The sequence below is a fragment of the Mchenga conophoros genome, linkage group LG7 (assembly GCF_057382185.1).
Source record: "Mchenga conophoros isolate Kocher_MC1m ecotype Shallow Benthic linkage group LG7, M_conophoros_male_GT1.1, whole genome shotgun sequence".
NCBI lineage: Eukaryota > Metazoa > Chordata > Actinopteri > Cichliformes > Cichlidae > Mchenga > Mchenga conophoros.
The window spans coordinates 46,692,806-46,718,401 of record NC_140532.1 but is presented as its reverse complement, the minus strand read 5'-3'; the positions used below and the strand labels follow the sequence as shown (position 1 = coordinate 46,718,401).

The window sequence follows — 25,596 nt, the reverse complement described above, 5'->3', positions numbered from 1 at the left end:
CTTTTATTGCACTGGCATTATTGTGAGGTGATGAATGAAACCACGGCCAATCAGATGCTTTCCAGATCGTATTGCATGGTGGATCAAAATCTGATGCTGTGTACAAAATCCTATTAATTGACAAGAGCCCAACACCACTGGCTGAAATGGCCCTCCTTTATATAATTAGCGGAGCATTTATAGCCTTTGTTTTTCATAGGACAGTACACCGTGACAGGAAGATAAGAGAGACTGAAGGGGAATGATAGGAAAGGGTATGGGCCAGACCTGAACCTGGACCCCTGCCACCGATTTTCAGTTCTGATTTCCAGTTCTTGTGTAATTTGGCAAACTTCAGCCTTTTCTTGCTATTTCCCATCCTTAGGACTGACCTCTTGATTTTGTGAACAAAGATTATAAGATTTTTAACATACATCATGGCCAAAAGAACCAAAAATCTCCTTTCTCAAATAATAAGTTTCTTGCAGAACGGCTTTATCTGGCAAAGGCAGAAGCAGGATAACGTCCACCATACTCTGCATGAGCACAACAAACTGCAAGCAGTACGAGAGAGCATTTAAGTGAACTGGAAATTTTTATAGAAAGCAATACAAAAATACCTTCACTAAAAAGTATCCATCTCTGCTAAACAATCCAAAGGCAAAATTAATAATAAATGGAGACATAACAAAAGTTTTCAGCTTTCAGTTTTCAGCCTGCAGAGGGACTAGACAAAGTTGTGCAATAGGCCCTTTACAGTCTGTCTGCTGGTTTTGAAATCACTTGGAAAGATTTCAGGAAACAACTTTGGGATCATTCACAAGTCTTTAACAACATCATATCCATTTAGGAACTAAGTCAGGGATTGACCCACGATAGTAATATTCGATCCTGTAATAATAAAATTAACAGAATAATAAAGTAATACTTCAATCAAGGACACTAACTTTCTTGATTTACAGATGACATCTTAATCTTTTTGCCAAATCCAGAAATATCAACTCCAAACTTGTTGGTGTTTTTGGATACCTTTAGTTCCATCTCAGGCTACAAGCTGAATACTCCAAAAACCTATAAAACTAGCTGGAGCATAAGTTGGAGTCCACTCAAGAAACTGAATTTCATACCTCGTGACATATTTATGAGTTAATATTAACTGTAAAAGAACAATTGGTATGCCATAATGTTGAGCCTCTTGAGCAAAACAATTGGGAATGACAATAGGAGGTGGAATTTAATCCCATTATTAAGTTTTAAATCCCAAGCTGAGGCAGGAACATGAACATCTTGACCAGATTATTCTTCCTATCACAAACACTCAAACAAATTGAAATTCAATAAATGGGACAAATTAGGATCACAGTACATCTGGCAGGGGAGGAAAAGATTTTCAACCCTTATCCTGGCAAAGAACAAGGGATGCTTTACATTATCCTGCTTACGATACTATTACACTTTGATACAATTCAGGAATTTATTTTACTACAAAACGATGGAAGGAAAATGAAGAGCACGTTTCTGAGTATATTCTAATTCAATGATGACTGGATGATAAAAGATTCATCCAAAACCTAATGGACCTGGGTAATAAATGGACAAATTTATCTCTGAAAACAGCTAAATATTATCACCAAGTGTAGTTTGCTTGAAGGGATAAATATTGTGTTTAAACAATATTGATTTTGCCTATTAAGTTAGATGCACACTATTATCAGTGGGCTGTTAAGGCCCCCCTCTTCATATTACACCTTTAAAAAAATGAATTAAAAAGAGATTTGGCTCCTATAAAGCTCCTTAAAAGCAAAATATAAAGAAATGAGAGGTGATTCGAGACTTTGCACAGTATATTAGATTATAAAATCTATTTTGAAAATACAGGTGCGAGTGAACATTTGTTTGTTTGTTTTTACTGGAATTAATGGGTTGTGTCTATCTGAAAATTTGTCCCATGGCTCCAGTAAAGACAAGCAAAAAAAAAGATGCAGGATGACTGATGCTCAAAACAAATCTGTGAAACCACAGTTCTAGCATTAAAAAGGTACAGAATCAGTACAGTATCACTAATAATCAGAGCTGCAACAGCCTTCCTCTATGTTAAAGACCATGAAAAAATGAGAAGCACATTGCTAGTGATCAACCATGGGCTTTTTTTCTTAGACATTAACTGCTGAGGTCATTACTTTAAAAAGATTAATCTTGCTATTTTATGACAAAGAACATGAAAAAAAGCCTGAAGAATATTTAGAGCATACTTTTCAGCTGAAACCGAGATAAATTTGTTCAGCTCAGATGGGGTCCAGCACGTCTGCTGTGAAAACAGGAGAATGCAAAGTCTCAACAGTGAAGCACAGTGCTGGAAGTGTGAAGGCGTTGGGCACATGACATTTATAAATGGCAACATCAGTGCTTATAGACATATTAAAATACTGACTGACTAACTGACTCCTGGCCAGAGGTTACATCAGCGGAATATTTTCTATCACTGACCGTGACATTCGCCTTAGAAGCAAAAGATCACCGGTTCGATCTCATGAGGAGACACAAATTCCTTTGAGATTGCATCAGGAAAGGCAACCAGTGTAAATTGTTAAATGAAACATGCAGAGCTACCTGTTGTAGCAATCCCTTGCTACAACAGGTATAGCCATAGGGGATAACTGAAAGTAAACTTGTTAATTGGCACTATATTAATAAAACTGAACTGAGTTTTAATGATGACAAAGATGAAAATATCTGATGGCTGTATGTCCTTTTGATAAATTAGAACACTGATAGTGGATCCACCACAAAATAAGTAAGCAATGTTAAGAACTGGTCTATTTCTTTTCATAATATTGAATACACAGAATCCCCCATCAACATGTTGGACTGCATCTGCAACCATTAGAGAATTACAGCTGCTCCATGTTGCACAGTGTCCATGCTACTGGTTTTCCTCTCAATGAGGTGAGTGCTCATAGGACTTTTTATGACTTCTGGTCATTTCCCAAGAGAAAGGTTCCCCTAACTATCAAACCTTTGAGATAATAGTGGTTAATTCCAGTGTCCAGTGCAGCAGCAGAGTACAGTACAGAACACTTCTGGGGTGGGAAAAGTAGAACAGCACAAACCCTCAAGCAGCTGGATCCAAGGTCTCTGGTGGTATACCTCTCAAAAACTCTGTTCAACACTGGTATCCTTCATGCCAAGGAGGATAAAGTTTCATCAAAAATTAAAGGTTAATGAACACTCACTACTCCATTAGCTATACCTTTTCAACTGCTCATTAGCACAAAACTCTGTTCAGCTATTTAGATAGGTAAACATAGTCTGTTGAAGTTCAAACTATCAGAATGGGGAAGAAAGGTAATTTAAATCATTTTGATGTGGTACAGTTATTGGTGCTAGAATGGCTGATTTGACTTTTCAGAAACTGCTGATCTGTTAGGATTTTCCCGCTCAACCATCAAGAGTTTACAGAGGGAAGCGATCCAGAAAGCAGCAGTTCTCTCAGTGAATTTGCGGGGGAAAGGTTAGAGGTCAAATGTCATGTTCATATAATATTTTCTATATGTTGACAATACACACCAAACTTGTAAGTATCATAGTTTCTAAGATAAGGCTTTTTGTCAATTTTCAATCAGTTGATGTAGAAGAACTTGGGTGAAGAAAGACAAATTTTAAAATTTAATGTTAACATGAGCCCACTCCACACTCAATTTTTATCAGAATCAATTCATGTTTACAGACAGAATCACACTCTCACTCTCACACACACACACGCTACCAATAACATCTCTCATATTTCACATATCTCAAACTGGTTTCTTGAACATGAGTCCACTGTACTCAATGGCCTTCACAGTCACCAGATCTAAATCTAATAGAGGTCCTCTGATGTGGTGGAACGTTAGTTTCTTATCTTGGATCTGTAGCTCTAGAAATCTGCAGCAACTGTGTGATGCTATAATGACAATGTCGCTGAATCTGTGTCAAGAATTAAGGCACTTCTGTAAAAGGGTGTCCGAACCTGTACAAGCAATGTGTACCTAATGAAATGGCTGCGGAACGTATGAAGTATTGGGGGGAAGAAAATAACAGATGCAAATCTCGCTTGCTACTGTGGATTGCATATTTTTAATATAGTAAATCCCAGCGGTTTTTCTAACAGTAAATACATTTCTGTTGAAATTAGAAGTAATGCAGTTATGAAAAAGTGATATGGAATCATGTGGAATTTAAGACATGTTGTACAAGGAGAACTCGGTTATATTCAAGAGTATTCACACTTTGAATTTATTGCAAGCAATGTGTTGTGCAAGCAATGGCAACAAAAGATAGTTGTGTAACCATAACACGGTGAAGAATTTACTAGGAATTTATTGTTATTTGTTACATGACTGGGTATAGAAATAGCACCACACCAATATAAGCAGAAGACTCCCTTTCCTTATTTCTACTCTTTGAAATAGTGTTGTCAAACCAGCAAGTTAAGAAAGTCTCTTTATGTTAAATTGAAAATAATTTGGGAATTTCTCCAGTTATGGTACATAATGTCAATAAAATATTTAGAGAATCTTTAAAAAAAAAAAAAAAAAAAAAAGGGAAAGAAATAGCAAAACACACATTCTGCAGTGCAATTTACTACATGGGTTCATGGGTTTGCACTCTAATCACTGTTGGTTTTTGCATTCACAAATCCACTGAGAAGGCAACAGTATTTCTGGATCTTGTTAATCCAGAAATACTGTTGCCTTCTCTTTTTTAGAAGTAGGCAATGCACACCAACAGCAAAAAGGCCACCCTATCATTATTTTTCACATAGTGCTTGAATCAAAATGACCCCATTTAAAAATAGAGTATATTATTATTTTTTGATTAAGATGCTAAAGTTATAGTTATTATAGTCATGTACTTATATTCATGAGCAGAAAAAAAAATTGTGGTTGAGCGTTATGCTTGATTAATTCCTAACTTCTCAGAGAATTCCAGTGTGCCAGCTTAAATTTAGGGAGTAAAAACATGAATTCAGTTTGAAATTCCTCACTGCTGCTCAAAATAGTACAAACATCAAGAATTCACTGAAAAAGGAAAGAGTCCGCATTTAAGCACTGTGATGCTGGATGGTCTTTAAGACAAACAGGGCGAGACAAAGTGTTCTCACAGTGCAGTCAAGTATTCTTTGGAGTTGATTACAGAGACTGATACTTACAAAATGTTCCAAGGAAGAGGCAGAAAATGAAAGCTGACTGAAGCAGATCTCAGGGCTCTCTAGATTTAAAGTACTACAAACAGAAGGACGGACACTGATGATCTTTAGCCAGAGATAAATGCTTCTAGACCAGAGTCTGAGAAGGTCTCAAGAATGAACACTGGTAGAGTACTGAACGAATAAGTGTTAAAGCAGGGGTGTCAAACTCGTTATACATTGCAGGCCACATACAGCCCACTTTAATCTTAAGTGGGCCAGACCAGTGAAACTCTACTTTCTGTCAGTGTAAATAAGTTAAATATGTAACTGTTTTTCTACACAACGAAAAAAAAGCTGCTGTGACAAAGAAAGAAACCTGTCAGCACAACTGTTCTACCTGTATTGTCCAGACTTTGTAGTTTTTTGTTTATTTGTTTGTTTGTTTTGTTTTGGTTTTTTTTTTTTTTTTGGGGGGGGGGGGGGTGAGAGGGGGTTTAAACTGTAGTCATAAAAAAAAAAAAAAAAAAAAAAAAAAAAGAACAACAACAACAACAACAACAACAGAAAAATCTATTGAAAGTGAAAGATAGAAACTTCTGGGGGGGTTTCTGTGTAATAAGTAAGTGAATAAGGCAGAAAATGTAGATTTTTGATGGGAAACTGGTTTCCAAGTACACAGAGCAAGAGAACTATACAGGAAGTGTGATTTCATCATGCAAGCAAGACAGTGAAGTTAATTCTAAATGTGTTTTTGTGCTGCTGGCTCGCTGAATTTTGGTCACAGTGACAAAAGTGACTGCAGTTTTGGAATCTGTGAGACACTGTCTCCGTGTTGTCGGATGAACAGAGGGATCCGTGCTTTGTGTTAACATCTTTTTGCAGAATCTGTTTACCTGCTCTTTAATCGTTTACCGTTTTATCTGTTGGACATTGTTGAAATGGTTTTGGAGGCTTCCAGCTGAGATTTCAACGTTTCTGTGGACACCACACGTGCCTACATTTAAATAACAGATCTGACAGTAGATCCTATAAAACCAGATGTTCTTGCTTGCCTCCAGTACCAGGGGCATTGGGGTTCAACAGGTTAATTGTTTATTTCTTAATTACTTTGTCTAGTATAAATGGCCATAGGGGAGGTTTCTATCAGTAGAATAAGCTGTTAAAGTTGTGAAAATACAGTTAAAAGTCCAAAAACTATGCTTGTGCTTGTTTGTGGTAAGCAGTGAATCAAACAAGTTAATGATTATAAATGGCTTCAAGCACACATTCAGGTATCAATGTGTGTCACTGAAATGAGGCCAGATGGTGCTCAGTTTACATTTTTGCTCATTTCGTCTCCTTTTCTCCAACATGCTTGCATTTAAATCCAGCTCCCCCATCTCTCTGTGTACCTGGCCTGTACCAGTTTACTTGCTGTCTTCGGAACATCTGCCTCTCATTCTTCTTTCACATAATGGTATGATCTCAATCTGTGTTTGCACATGATTGGCTGCATGGTGTGCCCATTAAAATAAAGTCCCACCCCTCCCTGCCTGAAGACTCAGCTCACACATATCGACAGGCCATTAATTGACATATATAATGATCTTGCGGGCCAGATATAATTGTATCGTGGGCTGGATGTGGCTCGCAGGCCGTACATTTGACACCCCTGTCTTAAAGGGAAGAATACCTTCTAAGAAACCATTATGTGAAATATGCAAATACTCAGAAACATCTGCCAGAGAGCACAAACACCGGACTCTAAATGACTGGAGGACAGAAGGTATTCTGGACCGGCGAGTCCAAATTTGACTCTCTACAGACTGTTAATGTCTGCACAGAGTCTGAGAACTTTATCATGCTAGATGCATAGCACCCGCAGTGAGATTCCATTATAATATGTGGCTCCATCTTGATATTTCTGGCAAATTACTGCAAGTCAGCAGCCATGAATTACAAGGTCTACACAAAATCTTGATGCATCATGGAATCCCATCTGGACTAAAAGTTATTTGTCATAGGTTCATTTCATTAACAAAAAAAAACTCCAGCATAGGTCAAAACTGTGCAAAGACTATCTGACCAATTAAAGGGAATTTGAAGTTCTCGACGACCAGACTAAAATCTATAGAACAGATTTGGAATTTAGTAAATTCTAAGAGATTTCATAAGCATTTCATCCAAAGCAAATATCTGGGAAAAGCTAGAAACTATTTGGAAGTCAATAAAATAAAATAAAAAAAGAGAATGAACATAAAAACAATACCAAGATGCAATGCAAGAATTCAACAAGGCCAAAGGAGGCATTATATTTTATATTAAGCATAATAAAGTTTTTTTCATTATGTGAACATGGACTGTTTAGTTGTTTTAATTTATTGTTTGTCTAATACATAAAAACATAATTTTTAGCTTAACACAATTTTTTACACTGATTTCTAAAATATTTCCGTTTTCCTGTCTGTATGATTTTTTTTTTATCACTTATCGGTCCCCAATTTTGGAAATAAAGATAATATTTTAATATTTCCAAATCATCATCAATCTTTTTTTTTTAATTTATTTACAAATTTTTGGAAATTGGATTTTATTTTTATGATTCATAGCACAAGCCTGCATTTTTGGGAATTAGAGTATTTAAAACCATCTTATTAAAACTAGACCTTGTAAGTTATTTTAGGGTCTCTTCAGTATCTGAGGCAACACCCCCCCCCACCACCAAACTCTGCATGTTGTTGTTTTTTAAGCACAGGGTGGCTTTTGGCTGAACACCATTTAATCAGAACTATGCAAAGTTTGTTCTAGCAATTTTCCTGAAATACTCTTAAACATCAACAACTCCTCCACAGTCCTACAGCCTGTGTTGTCTTTTGCTTATTAAAATACTCTTGTGCAAACATTTGTTCAATACAGGGCATTTTTGCAAAGTACACTTACAGGAAATCCAGACTTCTAAGCTGGCCTGGTTTTGTTTTCCACAAACTGCTGTGAATTTGTTGTTAAATAGACTTTAAGTCATATTCACATAATATGTTAATCTATTTTCCTATTCTAAGGGAACCACTCTGTATGTATCATTAAACATCATTTATTTTTACCATCGGCTCCTGCCAATTTCTTTTGGGGCCACCAACACTGCTCATAGAAAGAAATCTATATTTAAAAATACACTTTTAAATTGATATGCCAGTCATTATCAAGTATAAAAGTCTAAATCTGCGGCATCAACCAAAATGCTTTACAGCATGTTTCATCCTCTTAAGAATTTAATCTAATAGCAACTCCTTTGCCTAGCAGCCTCACTGGCCTACTTATTAACAGTGTCACAGACCTTGTAGTTCCACTGTGTTCATACTCTTCATACAGCTTTAAAAAAAAAAACTTATGATCTATGTGCATAAAGACTGTTCTCTTTTTTCCTCTCTGCCATATTTATACCTTACCTCTAAAGTGATGTGCACGTTCATGTAATGAATGCCGAGTGTGTGTAGGAAGATTTATAAATAACTCAAGTATTACTCTGAGGTATGAGTATTTTTAGCCCTAATCAAACTTTTTCTGTGATGTTGGAACGCCTAGTAAACGCAGGTCCCGGTGGCTGTTATATACCACCACTCGAAGAGTAAAACCATACTGCCTTCAGGCTAGTCCTCAGTTTTACATTTTCATGTTTCTCTGCTAAATGGAAGTGGTGGTGTCAGAAAATGAGGGTCAAAAACATCTTAGGCAGCCCTATCGAGAAAAAAAAAAAAAAGCGTGGCAAGCAGGTGGTGCAGAAGTATACTCACTGTTGGGTGTTTGGGGTAGACCATCGCCAACCATGGCCTCTGATTCTACAAACAGACAAACACATCAATTAAAATAAATAAATAAAATAAAATAAATAAATAAAAAAAATAAAATTGCAGCTCTATGAAAAAAATGCTGCAAATGTGTGCTCTGTGCTTCCAACCTGGGCTCCAATTTATATATCTACAGCCTCAAAGACATGGAAATCTCAAGACTGACGCCAATATTTGGTGATTGAAAAGCTGCATATATCAGAGTTTAAAAATAATCTTGTTTTATTGTCAGAACAAGTTGTGAATTACTTGCACACCCTCTGCCCAACTCTGCTCAGATTAGCCTGGTTGTTGTGCTGATTTGTGTGCCAACAGCGTAAAATACAGAATTTTTTGAAATCGACACCAAAACCAAAAAACTTAATATATTGGAGAATTTTTTAGACAAATTTTAGACCCTTAAATTTGTTATTTGCAGTTAGTTGAGTCCTTAATAACACAAAAATGGAGTTTAAAAAAAATAATTGTAATTTAGTATCTCGCGGCTTAGATGAGCTGACTGGAACATCAGAAACAAGAACAAACACGTTTTCCCAACAAGGAAGTTGAAGAGTACCTTCTGGTGGACAAACTATGCAACATCAACAGTCATATCATAGCTGAGGGACATTTCTTCCATCTTTTCTTTACTGACTTCATTTTCATTTATTGGGCAATATAATATATCACCATATTAGCCCCGCCAATACGCTGGTCAGGCTCTAAAAATAACTGACTTGCACAATCAGATTTAAAACAATTCCCAGTCAAAGCAGGGCATGCACGCCTCTTTGAATACTTTTCAGACTATATTCTTAAAAGCAAAAGTGCAGCAATCAGTTATTTGTTTTTACATAAAGGACCAAATACATTTTTTAATAAATAGCAGCTTCTTACCTCTGTGCGCCCTGACATGTGTCTGAAAGCAGTTGTAATACTTGTACTTTTTCCCACATACCCCACATACATATGAACCTGCAGGAAAATTCAGAACAGAGTGTCAGAAAAAAATAACATGATTCCTATCAGGGTCACATATATAGGCTTACAAGAAAAAAAGGTCAGAACCACATGGGATTTCCCAGGATTTCTGAATTGAAATACAGTCTGGCCCTCATCCAAGTAATATTTATAGAATAACTAATAACACATTAACAATTGTAGTTTTCATGTCTGTATTAAAACACATTGAAAATGACCTACAGTCCAAGTAGGACAAAATTAATCCCCCTTTCCTGTACCAATAACCTCTGTAGAAGCTACTTACAATTGGGTTTTCTACAAATGGAGGGAGTGGAGTAGAAAGAGGTTTAAAAAAAAAAAAAAAGAAAAAGAAAAGAAAAATGAGGAAGACACCTAGAGATATAGCTACACGTTACTAAAATCTTTGTTCACATGTCACTGGACTTGTGAATATTACTAGTGGAAGGACAACCTCAAAGGGAAACACTGTGTCACATCTCAACCTACCAAAAGGACTCAGAAAGTCCACAACACTTTTGAGACATGTGCTGTAAACAGATGAGCCAGAAGTTTCATTTGTGTGTTTCAAGGTTTGTGGCTGCTCCAAAACCTCTAGGTCTGGAAGCCCTGAAGTCATTAGGGGAACAATAAATTTAAGATTCAAGAAAGAGAAAAGTAGTTCATAATCCCCTGTTTGAAAAGGCTGAGCAACAAAACAAGACAACGAACAGGTAAATCTAGGAGTGAATAGCCAAAAAGGACAAAATTGACTTGGCTAGTCCAAAGTCCTGACCTTGATTTATGGGATGACCTGTAGAGGACAGTTCAATTAGGGCACTTCAGAAATACCAATGTAGTGAAACCATTTTGCAAGGCAGACTGTCCAAAAACCCTCTGAACTCTGCAACTCTGATAAGCACCAGCAACTAAAGGGGGTTATACAGGGAGTGCAGAATTATTAGGCAAATGAGTATTTTGTCCACATCATCCTCTTCATGCATGTTGTCTTACTCCAAGCTGTATAGGCTCGAAAGCCTACTACCAATTAAGCATATTAGGTGATGTGCATCTCTGTAATGAGAAGGGGTGTGGTCTAATGACATCAACACCCTATATCAGGTGTGCATAATTATTAGGCAACTTCCTTTTCTTTGGCAAAATGGGTCAAAAGAAGGACTTGACAGGCTCAGAAAAGTCAAAAACAGTGAGATATCTTGCAGAGGGATGCAGCAGTCTCAAAATTGCAAAGCTTCTGAAGCGTGATCATCGAACAATCAAGCGTTTCATTCAAAATAGTCAACAGGGTCGCAAGAAGCGTGTGGAAAAACCAAGGCGCCAAATAACTGCCCATGAACTGAGAAAAGTCAAGCGTGCAGCTGCCAAGATGCCACTTGCCACCAGTTTGGCCATATTTCAGAGCTGCAACATCACTGGAGTGCCCAAAAGCACAAGGTGTGCAATACTCAGAGACATGGCCAAGGTAAGAAAGGCTGAAAGACGACCACCACTGAACAAGACACACAAGCTGAAACGTCAAGACTGGGCCAAGAAATATCTCAAGACTGGTTTTTCTAAGGTTTTATGGACTGATGAAATGAGAGTGAGTCTTGATGGGCCAGATGGATGGGCCCCTGGCTGGATTGGTAAAGGGCAGAGAGCTCCAGTCCGACTCAGACGCCAGCAAGGTGGAGGTGGAGTACTGGTTTGGGCTGGTATCATCAAAGATGAGCTTGTGGGGCCTTTTCGGGTTGAGGATGGAGTCAAGCTCAACTCCCAGTCCTACTGCCAGTTTCTGGAAGACACCTTCTTCAAGCAGTGGTACAGGAAGAAGTCTGCATCCTTCAAGAAAAACATGATTTTCATGCAGGACAATGCTCCATCACACGCGTCCAAGTACTCCACAGCGTGGCTGGCAAGAAAGGGTATAAAAGAAGAGAAACTAATGACATGGCCTCCTTGTTCACCTGATCTGAACCCCATTGAGAACCTGTGGTCCATCATCAAATGTGAGATTTACAAGGAGGGAAAACAGTACACCTCTCTGAACAGTGTCTGGGAGGCTGTGGTTGCTGCTGCACGCAATGTTGATGGTGAACAGATCAAAACACTGACAGAATCCATGGATGGCAGGCTTTTGAGTGTCCTTGCAAAGAAAGGTGGCTATATTGGTCGCTGATTTGTTTTTGTTTTGTTTTTGAATGTCAGAAATGTATATTTGTGAATGTGGAGATGTTATATTGGTTTCACTGGTAAAAATAAATAATTGAAATGGGTATATATTTGTTTTTTGTTAAGTTGCCTAATAATTATGCACAGTAATAGTCACCTGCACACACAGATATCCCCCTAAAATAGCTAAAAGTAAAAACAAACTAAAAACTACTTCCAGAAACATTCAGCTTTGATATTAATGAGTTTTTTGGGTTCATTGAGAACATGGTTGTTGTTCAATAATAACATTATTCCTCAAAAATACTACTTGCCTAATAATTCTGCACTCCCTGTATGAGTTACTAAATTCATTCATTTCCAGCTTGTGAATGATCACCAATGTGTTTAATAAACACATATGAAAATACAACTGTGTGTGTTACGTGTTTAGTCAGATTGTCTTGTCTAATAACTGATTTAAATAAAGATCGGATCAAATTTTATAAGTAATCAATGTGGAAATCTTTTTCTTGTAATTCTACGTGACCCTGTAGTTACACAAACACAGTGACTAGTTCGGGACCCCTCTGCCCACCACTGGTAGACCAATCAGCAAGTGGTTGCTGTCTTTTGATGTGAAATCAACTACATAAGCCTCTAGTTCCACTGGTCTAGAAACTGGTAGGTGGTTGGGAAGTCTTAAAACACCTGGCAAGTGGTTGCTAGAGTTTTGCGGGCAGTCTCTAGATAAAATTGGCCACAGAGTAGTACATGGTGCTGCACTGAAAACCTAACAATTGGTCGCTAGCAGATTATTGGGGTTGCATGGGAGTGGCCGTGGAAAGCAATGACTTACTTGCATAAACATGCCAACTACTCGTGGACTTGTTATGAAACTGTGAAAAGCATGACGCAAACCAGAAACAGAATGTCCACCTCTCAAGTACAAATTGTGCCTTATAACTGTAACAAACTGTAACAAATACATTTCAAAAAGTACAAATATACATTTTCCCTAGCAACCACAAGTTGCCAGGGAGTTCCTGATAGGATGGCCTGTGTGACTGAGGTCTAACGTATGGTAGTCTTCTCCACCACCTAATATTTTCTTTTGCCTCCTTTTTTCCTTCTTAAATATTACCCTAAAACTCCAAACTAATTTTAACATTCTCTGAATTTAGATTTATCATACATAACATTTAGTGTGGTCTTTTACCTCTTTCTGCTGCCTATATAGGAATACAAATTTCAGCAAAGACTGATATTAGGGCTAGCCATCTTTAATTTCTACCCATTTATTTGCTTTATCAAAAATTCTCCATCATGCTCAGGTGCACCCTGAAAGTGTGATTATGTTTCAATTAAATGTTTGACAGTCACAACATCTGTACATGCCAACCAACCATGCATTTTATCCCTCGGCTAAAGGTGGAGATTTATTTTCAGTGCCATTTGTCTGTTAGCAAGAATACACAAAAACATCAGGATGAAGAGAAAAAAAAAACTTTAACTCAAAAGTGAATTTATACATCTCTAGTTTGTTGTGTCACTGAATTCTAACGTCTTATTTTGAAATCCTTAATATTCTTCTAAAGAAGTTGCCAGTTGTTGTAATAATCACAACCATCATCATGTGATTATTTCCAGTTTACAAATGTTTACAAAAGAATGAAGGGCAAACCTAAACAAAACTCAGACTACCTCTTTTTGTTGTCTTGTAGAATTTCCCTTGTACATGTATAGCTGTTGTACTTCCCTTGTACAATAGGTATGCATTTAAAGTGGTGTTATCAGAGCAGTTATGGCACTTGCTACCTTTACCACCTCAATATATGGAGGTCAAAGAAATTTGACTTACTTATATGAACATCTACAACACCAGTCAATGTTTTCTTAGGGGCCATTCGTGAATAACCTTGACTAACCAGTAAAGGGTTTATAAAATGTCAGACAGATGTTGATTTTTTTTTTTTTTTAAGAATGTCATTTTTTGCTGTTTTCAACAGCCACGAAGTAACGTCAGGGTCATGAGACACCAGATATGACTGCTGTCACCAAATGCACAGACATGTCCATATGTACATTCACACACCTATGCACGAGTCTGTGCTCTTCGTTGGAGGAGGAGTACCAAGGGCAAACATACCCTCGGACTGAGCTCGACGGGATCCACCGCCACTTGCTCCCCCATTTCCTCCAATGACAACACAGATCTCAGCAGGATTGGGATCACTGACTTTCCCGTTGCTCGTCTCTGACGTCCCAGGCTCCTTCTTTACGGTGACAGGTGGTGAACTAGTAGTCTTCTTCGCTGGGGCATCTGTGGCTGCGCTCCCACCCTCTGCCTGCTCCTTTCCAGGATTGGGTGACTCTTGTGCACTCATGACTCCACCTCCTCTGAGCCTGTTTTCCTGTATGAGGAACAGAAACAGAGAGACAAAGAATTTACTGCCCCAAAGGAATATACACGCCTTATTGTGGTATGACCTTAAGCCCAATATATAGTATCAAAGCGTGGCACCAGCTCAGCCAGGTTCAGCTTAAATGTGTTGTTTTCAAGAAACCATGGCAACATACTCAATATAAAACAAAAGCTGACTGGATGTCAGATTTTATTTGATTAAGCGTAGAAGAAAAATCTGCCCAAAATAAATCACATTTGGCAAATACACAACTCAAAAAAAGACCCGAACTATGAAAACCACTCATCTTCTAAAAACAGTCAAGAGCTGCATTAACTCCAGGGTATAGGAGACATTACAGATAATATTTCAGTGGCAGTGAAATTTTAAGAATGGAAAACACAGTCCATTTTAACACAAAGTGGCTTAACTGATCATAAGTGACCTTTGAAGGCATAAATTCTGCAGCCTTGTGGCACTGAAATGCTCTAATTTCAAAAATATCTAAATTGCACAACTTGCCACTTCAGCACATCGCCATAAAAGGCCTTGTCAAGAGAATGTGCTCCAAATGCAACCAAGCAAAACAGAGTTATGCCAGGATGAGTGATATTATGGAAAGAGGGAAAATTGGTCTTCTAATAATAGCACACCGATGCAGCAACAACAAGCCTTTTCATAGATGAAATACACCTTTCTTTGGAAATGACACACTACTGACAAGCTTCAGCAAACAGACCTATGAACTGGCAAGAAAACATCTGAGGTTTGCAGTTCAGATAGTAAACCATTAACCATCATTTAATTAATAAATGAGTAAATAATCAGTCCCATTATCAAACTATAAGATTACCCTTGAGCTTACTTGTTCTATCAATATCCTACAATCCTTTTATAAAACAAGCTGTATTTGTAAATATAGCTTTTTGGTTTAACTATTTAAAGGCTTGTTAGGGGCCGATAATACAGGTCAACAACAAAGAATTTTATTATATTATGGTTAGTTTTCATTTTTGTCAGCGGTGAGGTTCTGCAACTTTCAGGAATCGTAGTAAACCCATTTTACACATTTCTTTCAGATTTTTCCAAGTCTTACTATTAAACTGGGAAGATTGCTGTCACTCAGTTGGGAATAGTTCAGTTTCTTGTAAAGTGGGGCTCTATAGGGCTCTGATCTACAGTACAGTTAATATGTTACCTACAATAGACAGCAATAGGAACGCCCCCACGACGACAGGAGCACCCACTGACACAGAAAGTAAAGCCATGTAATGCCGTGGACAAAATCAGCAGCAAAACGCACATTAGCCAAGTGTAAGCCATATATAGAGCATTTGTAGACTAAATACTGGTTAATTTACCACTTCATTAATTTATTCTGTATGTTAAAATTCAAAAGTCTACACCAAAAATACATTAATTCACAATAAGCAAGAGTTTTAAAAAAATGATATATGCCTATCGGTACAGACTAGCAGCATTGAAAAGAACAATTTCTGTCTTTGCAAGTTGTTGCCTATACTGTACACAGACTGCATATAAAACAAGGACGTGATCTAACAAGCCAGGTCATTAGAGCTGGTGACTCACAGCAAATTATTAGAACCTCTATAGGAAGCCGAAAGGCTGACCTTATGGGATCTGGTGTTATCTTTGCTACTTAAGTGTGTCGTGTCATCCCATCAAAAAATTTAAGCTTTCAAAAAACAGCTGTGGACACACTATATGAAAGGAATTTATTTGTCAACACTCCCAACTGCTAAAGGGACTGTGGCAATAAACAACAAAAACCAAGAGCCACATGAAAGTCAATGTGTAGAGGAAGTCACAATGGGACCTTCCAAAGTCTGGTGGTCCTCTTTGTTAGTGAACCGTGTGGTGTGATGTCAAGAGCTACAGAACTTTCTAAGGCATTTATACAAAGCAAATTCGTGGGTGCATTCAAATCTGCCAAAGGATTTAATTTACTAATGCCTCTGTGAGAAACTTCAAACAACTCAAATTTTTCCAAGACTGGCCAGTAAAATGTATTCAGTCCACCAGCACATATATTAATGTCTATATTAATTCTACAAGCATAAGAAACTCAGAACATTCAGAAGAGCCAAGCTGTGTGTGAATTTCTAAAGTGGCTGACCACTGTAGTTTCATTCAAAATATGAGATACAACAGCAGAAGCTGCTAAAAATATTGTTCTGACTCAAAGGTTTCAGAAGGTGTTGCATATAGGACTGCATAGCTAAAGAGCAGTCGGGAGACATCATGTGAACCACAAAAAGCACCTATAAGAGGCATGCGATTCCAAGAACTGGTCCCCATGTGATTCCCAGAACTGATCCCCAGAGCATTGAAAGAAGGTGGCCGAATCAGACGGATTACATTTTCACCATTTAGACATTTTGGTGTTTGAGTGACATTAATCTGAGGAACTACAGGAAGAAGGTAAACCAGAAGAGGTAGTGTCATGTCAATGTTACTTTGACACATACCGTCTGAATTCAGAACAGCCTAATTGCTCAGGCCTCGCTTATCATGACTATGATCATTCTCACACAGCAAAACACGTCCAGGAACTATTCTAGGATGACAAAGAGTGGTGGTTTTTGACTTTGACCCAAAGTTCCCAGATCTCAAAGGGACTGACTCTCAAAGTGAAATGTGAGGTATGCTAATTTATGGAAAACCCAACTAACAAATAGAGGAAATAAGATCTGCTGTTCTACAGAACACCTTCAGAGGTCTGGGTAAAATCTATGCATCGAAAGCACAGAAATCAGAGCAGCTTAGGTGGGAAACCTACGGATTATTAGGAAGGATGATTTGTTTAGAAGTAATGTACAGACAGACGAATCAAACACAGTTTTACAATAACACGAAACATGTTTGGGACAGACAAAAAACAGCTGGTTCTGTACAGCGACTGTACAGCATAATGAAACAGAAGTGAACCTAACAAGAGGATAATGATCCATAGCATACTAGAAAAGCACAGAGGAAGAGGTCAGAAAAAAAAAAAAAAGGACATGCTATGGTATGACCAAATCAAAGCAATCGCTCTTTACATTGCATGGAAATTTGAAATGGGCAGTAACTAAAATATTTTTAGCAAGTGGATGTCAGGGACCAGTGGAAAGTCAGGACAATTACTTACATTGAGGGCACAATAGTAGCTTCTTAAGCCACAGAAGCATGACAATGACATCTATATTTTCGTTAACTATAAGTTTATTTCCCTGACATGATGTTTTGTCGGTGGGCAGATTGCAGGGATGCTAATGACAGGGCACTGGGTATTTAGCTGTCTTGTATCTTCCCTGCTGTACTGTTGGCATCACATTTGATACATGAGCTTTAGAACTTCCTACATCATCAGTACAGTGTCTTTCCCCCGGAAAAATCAAAATAAATTGCACAACGCATCTTTATGCAATAAATTGGAAAAACAAAATGCAAATATGACACTCATATATGCAAATTAATATTTAATTAATGTAACAAATATATGCCAGAAGGTTCAACAAACACTCCATTTTCAAAGAAATATAATTTTCTGGCAATTATTTAATGAATTTGTCTTTAAAGGGAAATAAGTTCTTTATTTTAAGTAATAAGAGAAAAATGTTTAGCCTTTCTTTGAAAAACTTCATTGGCTGGATAAAGTTAAAACCTACACAAATGGTGGTGACAGAATTTATTTTCTGTTCAGTTTATATTCTTCCAAGTCACAACATATGTATTTAACATCAACTGCCTTTCACCATGTGCTTGGCCACAGTGGAGAGGAAAAATACCCTTTTAACATGAAGGTCCCACATTTTACACTATCAGGACAAAAACCAAGCCTTCAAATCCACAAAGTCCAGAAAACAGTACAGTAGAGTTACAGTAGCATCTGAAATGGAAGATGTGGAGAATCACAAGGACTCCTCCTGAAGCTGAAGACCAGTCAAAGTGATAGCTAGAAAAGGTCATTTTTACACAGCTTCAAACATCATCTGCAGAGATGGGATAACCTTCAGGAAGGACGACCATGTCAGCAGCACATCAATCACAGCTATACGGTGAGGTAAAGCCACCCAGAAATAAAATGGTCTATGACAGCCCAGTTTGCCAAATGGCATTTAAAAGAAGCACGAGAGGAAGATACAATTACTGCCTGGTGGTTGTATCCCTCTGACAACAAGTCAAAGTGTGTTTTCCAACCATGTCCAGACTTGACAACTGACCTTTTAGATATAAAGATTTATCTCATTATTTTTATCGCATTAGGCATTAATGTGAAATTTTGTCGGCACTAATGTATGAATTCTTCACTTCTGTTCTAAGATCAGTGATACTGATCTTTTTTGGCCATTAAATTGTAAATCAGTCATTCCTTGAGTCCAAGTAGGCATTTGGACCAGATGAAATGAAATTCCTTTTAGACATTATTTCTACTGTCTATTCACAAGAATGGAATGGATGTGACACGAAAGTAACCTTGACCTCCAGCTACCAAAATTTAATCAAGTCATCCTTTAGTTCAAGTGACTGTTTCTGCCCAGTTTGAAGAAACTGATCCTCAAGATTGTGTGTCCACAAGAATGAGACGGACAGAAAACCTAAAAACTAAATGATTCTGGTGAGCACAAAAATAAATGTTGGGAAAGAAATTCAAACTCTTGGATGAATTCAGAATAGGTCTCTTTCAAGTAACCCTATCAAAGGCCAGATTCACACAAACTTCTCTCCTCCGACTGTGTGAAAATGGAGAGACGCAGTGAAGAAAACTAAATGCTGCCAGACAGGCTACTGACATAACGCTATGATTTCTTCTCAGAAATATTTCAGTTTAGCTTCTATTAAATAAATCATTTTAACTTATTAAAATTCATTTTACAACACAATCAAATAGGCAACAGATGAAGAGGTTTGAAAACTACTAAATTCATTATATGAATGGAATTGTTGATTCGTCTATCCAAAGAGAGAGAGAGAAAAAACTCCCAAAATAGTCAAAATTAAGCACAAGTTAATGTACAAGTTCACATACTATCCAAACATTGGTTATGTATTTACAGCTGCAGGCCTTTCTAACAGTGGGTGGCCACATAAAATCATAGAGCTAATAGTTAACTGGCATTTAATAAAATCTCAATTGTTATTAGTTCAACCAGCTACTATTTCTGTTGCTTACTCGAGAGGGGAGCCATATTTATCATCTAGTAAACTAACTGGATACATCCCTAACTAATTACTTTTTAGATTGAGTTAGGCGGCTTTTAGGAACCCCATAACCCCTAAGCTTGATACCTACATGACTGTATCTAAAAACGAATGCCATTACAACCAGCTAAGAGGGCTGCATTTGTAGCTTTATTGTCAGGGACTTGTGGAAAACACACTTTCAAGGGAAGTCTGTTGGCACAGTTTGTTCAAAGTAAATAAACGGCTAACAACAACAAAAATCAAGTCTTGCTGATTGACATCATTTTTAATTTTATAACAAAAGTGTATTTTTTTTCTTTATTGAGTTGAATACTGACTGATAATGACTGCCTCTTGACTGAGATTGGTTTACCTTGCTGTGGTGGAAATTAAGATGTGATCAGCTAAAATAAAGATTGTGAAATTAAATGTAACCGACTTTTGTCATCTGCAATTAAATGAATCGATGGCAAGTACACATCTATTATTAGATCAATCCCTCAGTCATGCATGTAATATTTATGTGCAGCATTTTTAATGCAAACCCTGAATATATAAAATGCCTGTTGTGGCATGTTTTCTTCTAATTAAAAGTCAATATGCAAAATTAGCCATCTGGCCTTATGTTTCTGAGTTTCATCGTCTGAGGCTTCTGATATACTGTAACCTACATGGGCAGGACAAAATCTAAACCAGATGCACATCTCGTTGATGTTTCACACAGACAAAGCACCAACTAAACCAACTGAACTGAAAGGCAAATAGATCAGTTGCAGAAATGATCAAAATGCCATCTGGATGTCAAAAAATATAAAATAAAACTAAAGCACTGGTCCAACAGACAGGTTAAGTAAAAATTGATGTACTGTTTTGTGATTCAGCTTTAGCATTATGATTTGCCTCAGATTTCTTTTTAAAATGTCAATGAATAGAGATTAACCATACTACATTCATCTAGGCTACAAAAAACAAGGTTAGGCACAGAAGGAAAACATCTCTAGGACATACCTCTGTTCAGAATTCACTACTTAGATGAGGTACTTAAAATAATTGGCCTATATTTGGGCAGTACAGTATCTGCCTCTGCACAGCAATGTAGCAAATCAATCACTGTGCTTGGTTAAAGCAAACAAATCTTGTGCTTCAAAACTGGGGAGATTTTCTTTGAAATATACCTTGCCTTTTTTTTTTGGCAAAAATCATTCTGCTCTGCATGTTAAGCAGACTGGAAGAGAGATTCCAAATATAAAATACAAATTTGTTTAAGGCCTATGAAAATGTTTCCACTCTGCAGGGATTAAAAATAGGAATCAGCTAAAATGGGGAATGGAGGGGGGGGGGGGGGGGGGGTCACTTCAATCACTGCTTTGACTGCCATGTTTGCATTATCCAGAGTAGACTCAGTGACCAAGAGCAAGGGTTGACCAAAAACCTGTTTCACACTAAAGGCTTTGCTTCCCTCGATTCTTTAATCAAAAGCAGAGTTTTCTGTCCTCTGTAATAAATGTCTTCCAAGATGGTGTATGACCAATGTTTTGAAAAAGCAATAATGCAGAGAAATGGATAACTCCCCCCCCCCCTTACACATACACACACAGGATGCTCTGGAAAAAGAAACTGTGTCGTCTAGTAAAATTCCATCAGCATACACTAAAGAAAGAAAAAAAACCCATAAAAACCTTTTCAATCTATATGTTAATGCCACGAATTAAAATTTAATAACATGAGATATTGAAAAGCAGACTTGAATTATACAAAAATAAATCCTGAAAGATCAGGCCCCTAAAATTAGAAATTCAGGGCTGCATCCGGACTGCTGCTAAACCCTTGTAGGCTGGCAGATTAAATTTTTGATGAAAATCAAAATTACACTGCACACTGACGCAGGCGCAGCAAACCTGGCACTATTGTGATTTATGGATTCATTAAACCCACCAGAGTTTCACCCCTCCCCTTTTCACTCAAAGAAATGAGATTTGCTGTGCTGAAAATTTGTATTTTGAGAAAAGCTACTCAGGCTCGGCTCTACCTTCAGAAATGGTCAAGGAAGGAAGAAAAAAAGAGAGCGAGAGAGAGAGAGAGAGCTTCTGTGTATATAACCACTGCACGTAAACAGGCCTAATTTTCATTGCTGCAGCAATTGAACATCCCTATGCATTATTCATGAAACCAATAAGGTTCATTTTTACAAAGGAAGAGGCAGGAAAAATATGTGCAGAATGCACAGAATTTTTTTAATGCAGCACTCCAACCCCTGAAAAGCCAATCCCTGGAGACTAATTTAACTGAAGCCATTTTCAGACATTTTCAACATGCCACTAAGAAAACAGGAGAACATAAGGTGTTCTTAAAAATAGACGTGTGGCTTTGTTTGGTTTTTTAGATGCATCTGCAAGGAAAGAAATGGACATCAAAGAGAGACTCAGAGTAGCACTGCTTGCCCTTTGAATGGATAGTGAAACCTCTGTACCAAGTTAATGACAATCAGAGCAGCAAGTATACTTCAAACCCTGTAACCCACAGGCTGCGATATGATCCCTCACCATCTTGTGTTCATCAGAGCCTGAAGAGACAAGTTTCACCCCTCCATCCAAACTATTCGGCCTCAATGAAACGAAGCTTTTGTTCATCAAAAGTACTGACAGACCTGCATTCCTCCTACCTTAAAATGAGAACACTCCTAGAATCCAATCCTCAAAACATTTTTTCCCCTTTTTTGCAACAGTGCACCATTATTCTTGAGTATTTTATAGCTTATTACTTGGTCCTTTAGGTATTCTGCAAATAAAACATTGGCATCACTGAAGAAAGGCAGCGATCCAACCCTATTAAACTCATGACACTGGTTGCCCCTCTTCAATTCTGTGCCTTAACTGGAACTCCTGCATTTTGATTAGACTTTTGCAGCAAAAGGTCAGAATTTACACCCAGATTTTGCATACCACCCATACAATTTCCGCCAGCTCGCTGAATCGAATGAATGCAGATTTGAAGGTCAGCATTAAAATTACCCACAGCAAAATGGCCTCTGCAGTTTCCCTTACATTAAAAGGAAAAAAAAAAGCAAGCCACGCAGGATGGGAAACTGTTTGGCGTCTGCAGGATTAATATAAACAGTAGAGGCATTGGTTGTGATTGTTTTTCCTGCCCTCAAATTATGCTGACATGCTCTTTTCTTCTTCCAGTGCTGTTCAGTTCACTATGGATAGCTATTTTTCCCCTCACTCACACATTTCTAGTCTTTAGAAATAGTAGTACAAATTGTACCTCATTATTAAATCACACTTGCAAGGAACTAAAAAACACAAATAAAAATAAACCAAAGGAAATAGCAGAAGTAGAGTTGGTGGGTACTTGTGTGCAAAATTTCTTAAATGGCAACTTGAATGCAAGAAAAGACAGCACAGCAGGAAAAAAAAGTATTTAAAAAGGACTGTTTTGCAGAAATTAAACACTAAACGCGTTGCCCGTTTCATCTTAATGTGACTCAATCACACACTAATCCCTTCTGTTGATTTCAAGAGCGTGTAATCGCTCGCCTCCGTTTGGATAAACTAACACACAATTCAATAAACAACACTCACATCTAGTCTCGTTACAATTTCTAATTTCCCAAAATGACTGCCTACAGGTGGCGCCAACAGCACCCGGTTTCCAACCCCCCTCCTCCTCCCATCTTCCAAAAAAATAGGAATAAAAAAAAAAGTCGAAATGTATTTTGACATGACGACACTTTGGCGTTTTATCTTCATTATCTAACGGCGAACAGCGAGACGTCAAATGCGACACAAAAGTAACGCCGGCGTTAAGCAGTGCCAGGGAAGCAACTCTGAAGCTCTGCTCAAATTTGCAGGAAAAAATTCACAAAACATGGCTGCAGGAGGTTTTTGTGTTTCAGATTGTTCCTCCCCTCATCGTCCTTCATGTTGCCACTATCGCCCGGTTCCCCCCCTTCGCTCTACCCGAATAAACTGTGTTTTAAACATGGGTGGCGTACACATATATGCGAGCGAACTGGGTGTACACACGGCTAAGCAGCAGTTCAACAGAAACTTCATTGCTAAAATTTAGTCCTCCCCCCCAAAAAGGGGGAAAAAAAGAAAAAAAAAACATCAACAGATTAGGTCTATTTCTGATGGCTTCACAGCTTGCACCCGGTTTAATGCCAGGCAGCTATCGTTTGCTAATGTGGAGGGAGCCGAAACTTAACACTCGCTACTGAAATTTCTAAAAAAAAAAAAAGAAAAAAAAATTACATTTCTGAATTAACTGAGGATTTAAAAAAAATAGAAAACAGCGGTTTGACATACCTCCAAAAACGATGTAGCTCATGCGAAACAGGCTGGCGCTCCAGAAATCTTCCCTCCCCGACCAGAGGTGACTGCACAACTGCTTCCTCAAAAAAAAAATTGTGAATTAGTTATGAGAAATTCAAAATGATAAAAAAAAAATCACCTCCGCGTTTTTCTCCCCCCTCCGCGATTCGCTGCGTTACATTTTAGTAAAGTGTAATGGCGTAATGAGTCGTGAATTTGCCGAGCTTTGGTCGGTCCGTGCAAGCTCTCGGTTTCTGCCTTGCACAGGGGGGTTTGTGTTGCGGTTCCTCCTGTGGAAATTTTCGTCCGCCATATACAAGGGCAGATTCCGAAATTGCAGTACCGGCCTGTATATTAGCCCACATGAAAAAAAAGTGAAAAAAAAGAAAAGAAAAAAAAGTCTGGGAAGAAGACAGAAAAAAAATGTTGGTCGACTGTGAAGTTACACGGGGAAAAGCGACTGGAAATTACGCAGAGGAAAATATTCTCACTTCAGAATAAGTTTTATAACAGCAGACGCCTTGTGATGTTGAACTGTGTAATAATTGCTTTATTTGCAGAATTATCTTACAATTATTTATGTGTCTATAACCTAACTTAACTTAACTATAACTCACATAAATGATCCAATTTCCAGATGCTTGAATTAATATTAATCGATAGAAAAGTTGGAGCTATTCATTGCACGTCTTTCCCCCTCCCTTTTCTTAAAGCTATAAAGATGCTGATTGTTTAACGCACGCAGTTAAGCAAAAAAAATAAATAAAAAATCAAAGTCAGTATTGACAAACAATCACAGCAAGGGTCAGTAATTTTCACCAAATCCTCCACGTTTGCTGCAGTGTCTCAGCAAGGTTTGTTTAGAGTATTTGTAAAGAGAAAGCTTTTGGTTGGCCAACATTTTTTTGTTCTCAAAACCTTGCTCTGAGAATTATTCTTTTTTTTTTCCTTTTTAAATTGTTTAGTTTTGTTTCCAGAAACAAAGTATTTGGCCCAAGAACCGGTCTATGCTGTCAACTCATGGTAGTTTAATACATTTGTCATGTAGATATGTGCTGTAAACGTGGGGTTGAGTTTTTAGAACTAGATAAGAATTCAAAATACACAGTACTAGCCTCGGTGTTATACTACTGCTACTACTACTACTACAACAACTAATAATAATAATAATAATAATAATAACACGTTCAAACCATTTTAAGGAATAACTGAATGTTTCTTTTTGGTCAAGTTTGACAGAAGATAAATACTATACAAAATATGTTATCTATTATTATCCATTATTAATGAATCTGCCTATGTGGGGTTGTTTGTTTTCTACAGTGATATAATTGATCAAGAAGGTGACTTATTATTTAAATGTAAACCCAAAAGTCAGATTCTAAAAGAGATAATTAAACATATGATGAAAAAAGTTGTTGTTGTTTTTTAAAGAAAATAAACCTGCTGATATTACAAATCCACTTGCAAAGAAGGAGATGAAAAACATCTCCCAGACAACAGTGAGGGATCAACCAGAAATATAAAGTTACTGCATTTATGTTATAAAAATCTGAAAATCTGTGTAAAAGGGGTGCAGAACTTTGCAGGAGGTTTGCAGGTGTCTGAACACCTGCCCAGGCATT

At 37.6% G+C, this 25,596-nt stretch overlaps 1 protein-coding gene across 4 annotated transcripts in view; it reads right to left on the bottom strand.

Moving 5' to 3' along the window:
• The window catches only part of znf618 (zinc finger protein 618), a 50,262-nt gene extending 25,444 nt beyond the window's left edge, over positions 1-24,818 (bottom strand). For 2 of the 4 annotated variants that reach the window (XM_085279732.1, XM_085279736.1), the window contains exons 1-4: positions 23,966-24,817; positions 14,159-14,477; positions 9,850-9,927; positions 8,920-8,964 (exon numbers count right to left, since the gene is read on the bottom strand). In XM_085279732.1, the coding sequence (XP_085135858.1) occupies positions 8,920-8,964; positions 9,850-9,927; positions 14,159-14,450 (415 nt within the window). In that variant the 5' untranslated portion in view covers positions 14,451-14,477; positions 23,966-24,817. Of the gene's footprint in view, positions 1-8,919; positions 8,965-9,849; positions 9,928-14,158; positions 14,478-23,965 lie in introns of all 4 variants that reach the window. The other 2 variants (XM_085279735.1, XM_085279733.1) reach the window with 2 other exon arrangements.
• Positions 24,819-25,596: the final 778 nt, after the last annotated feature.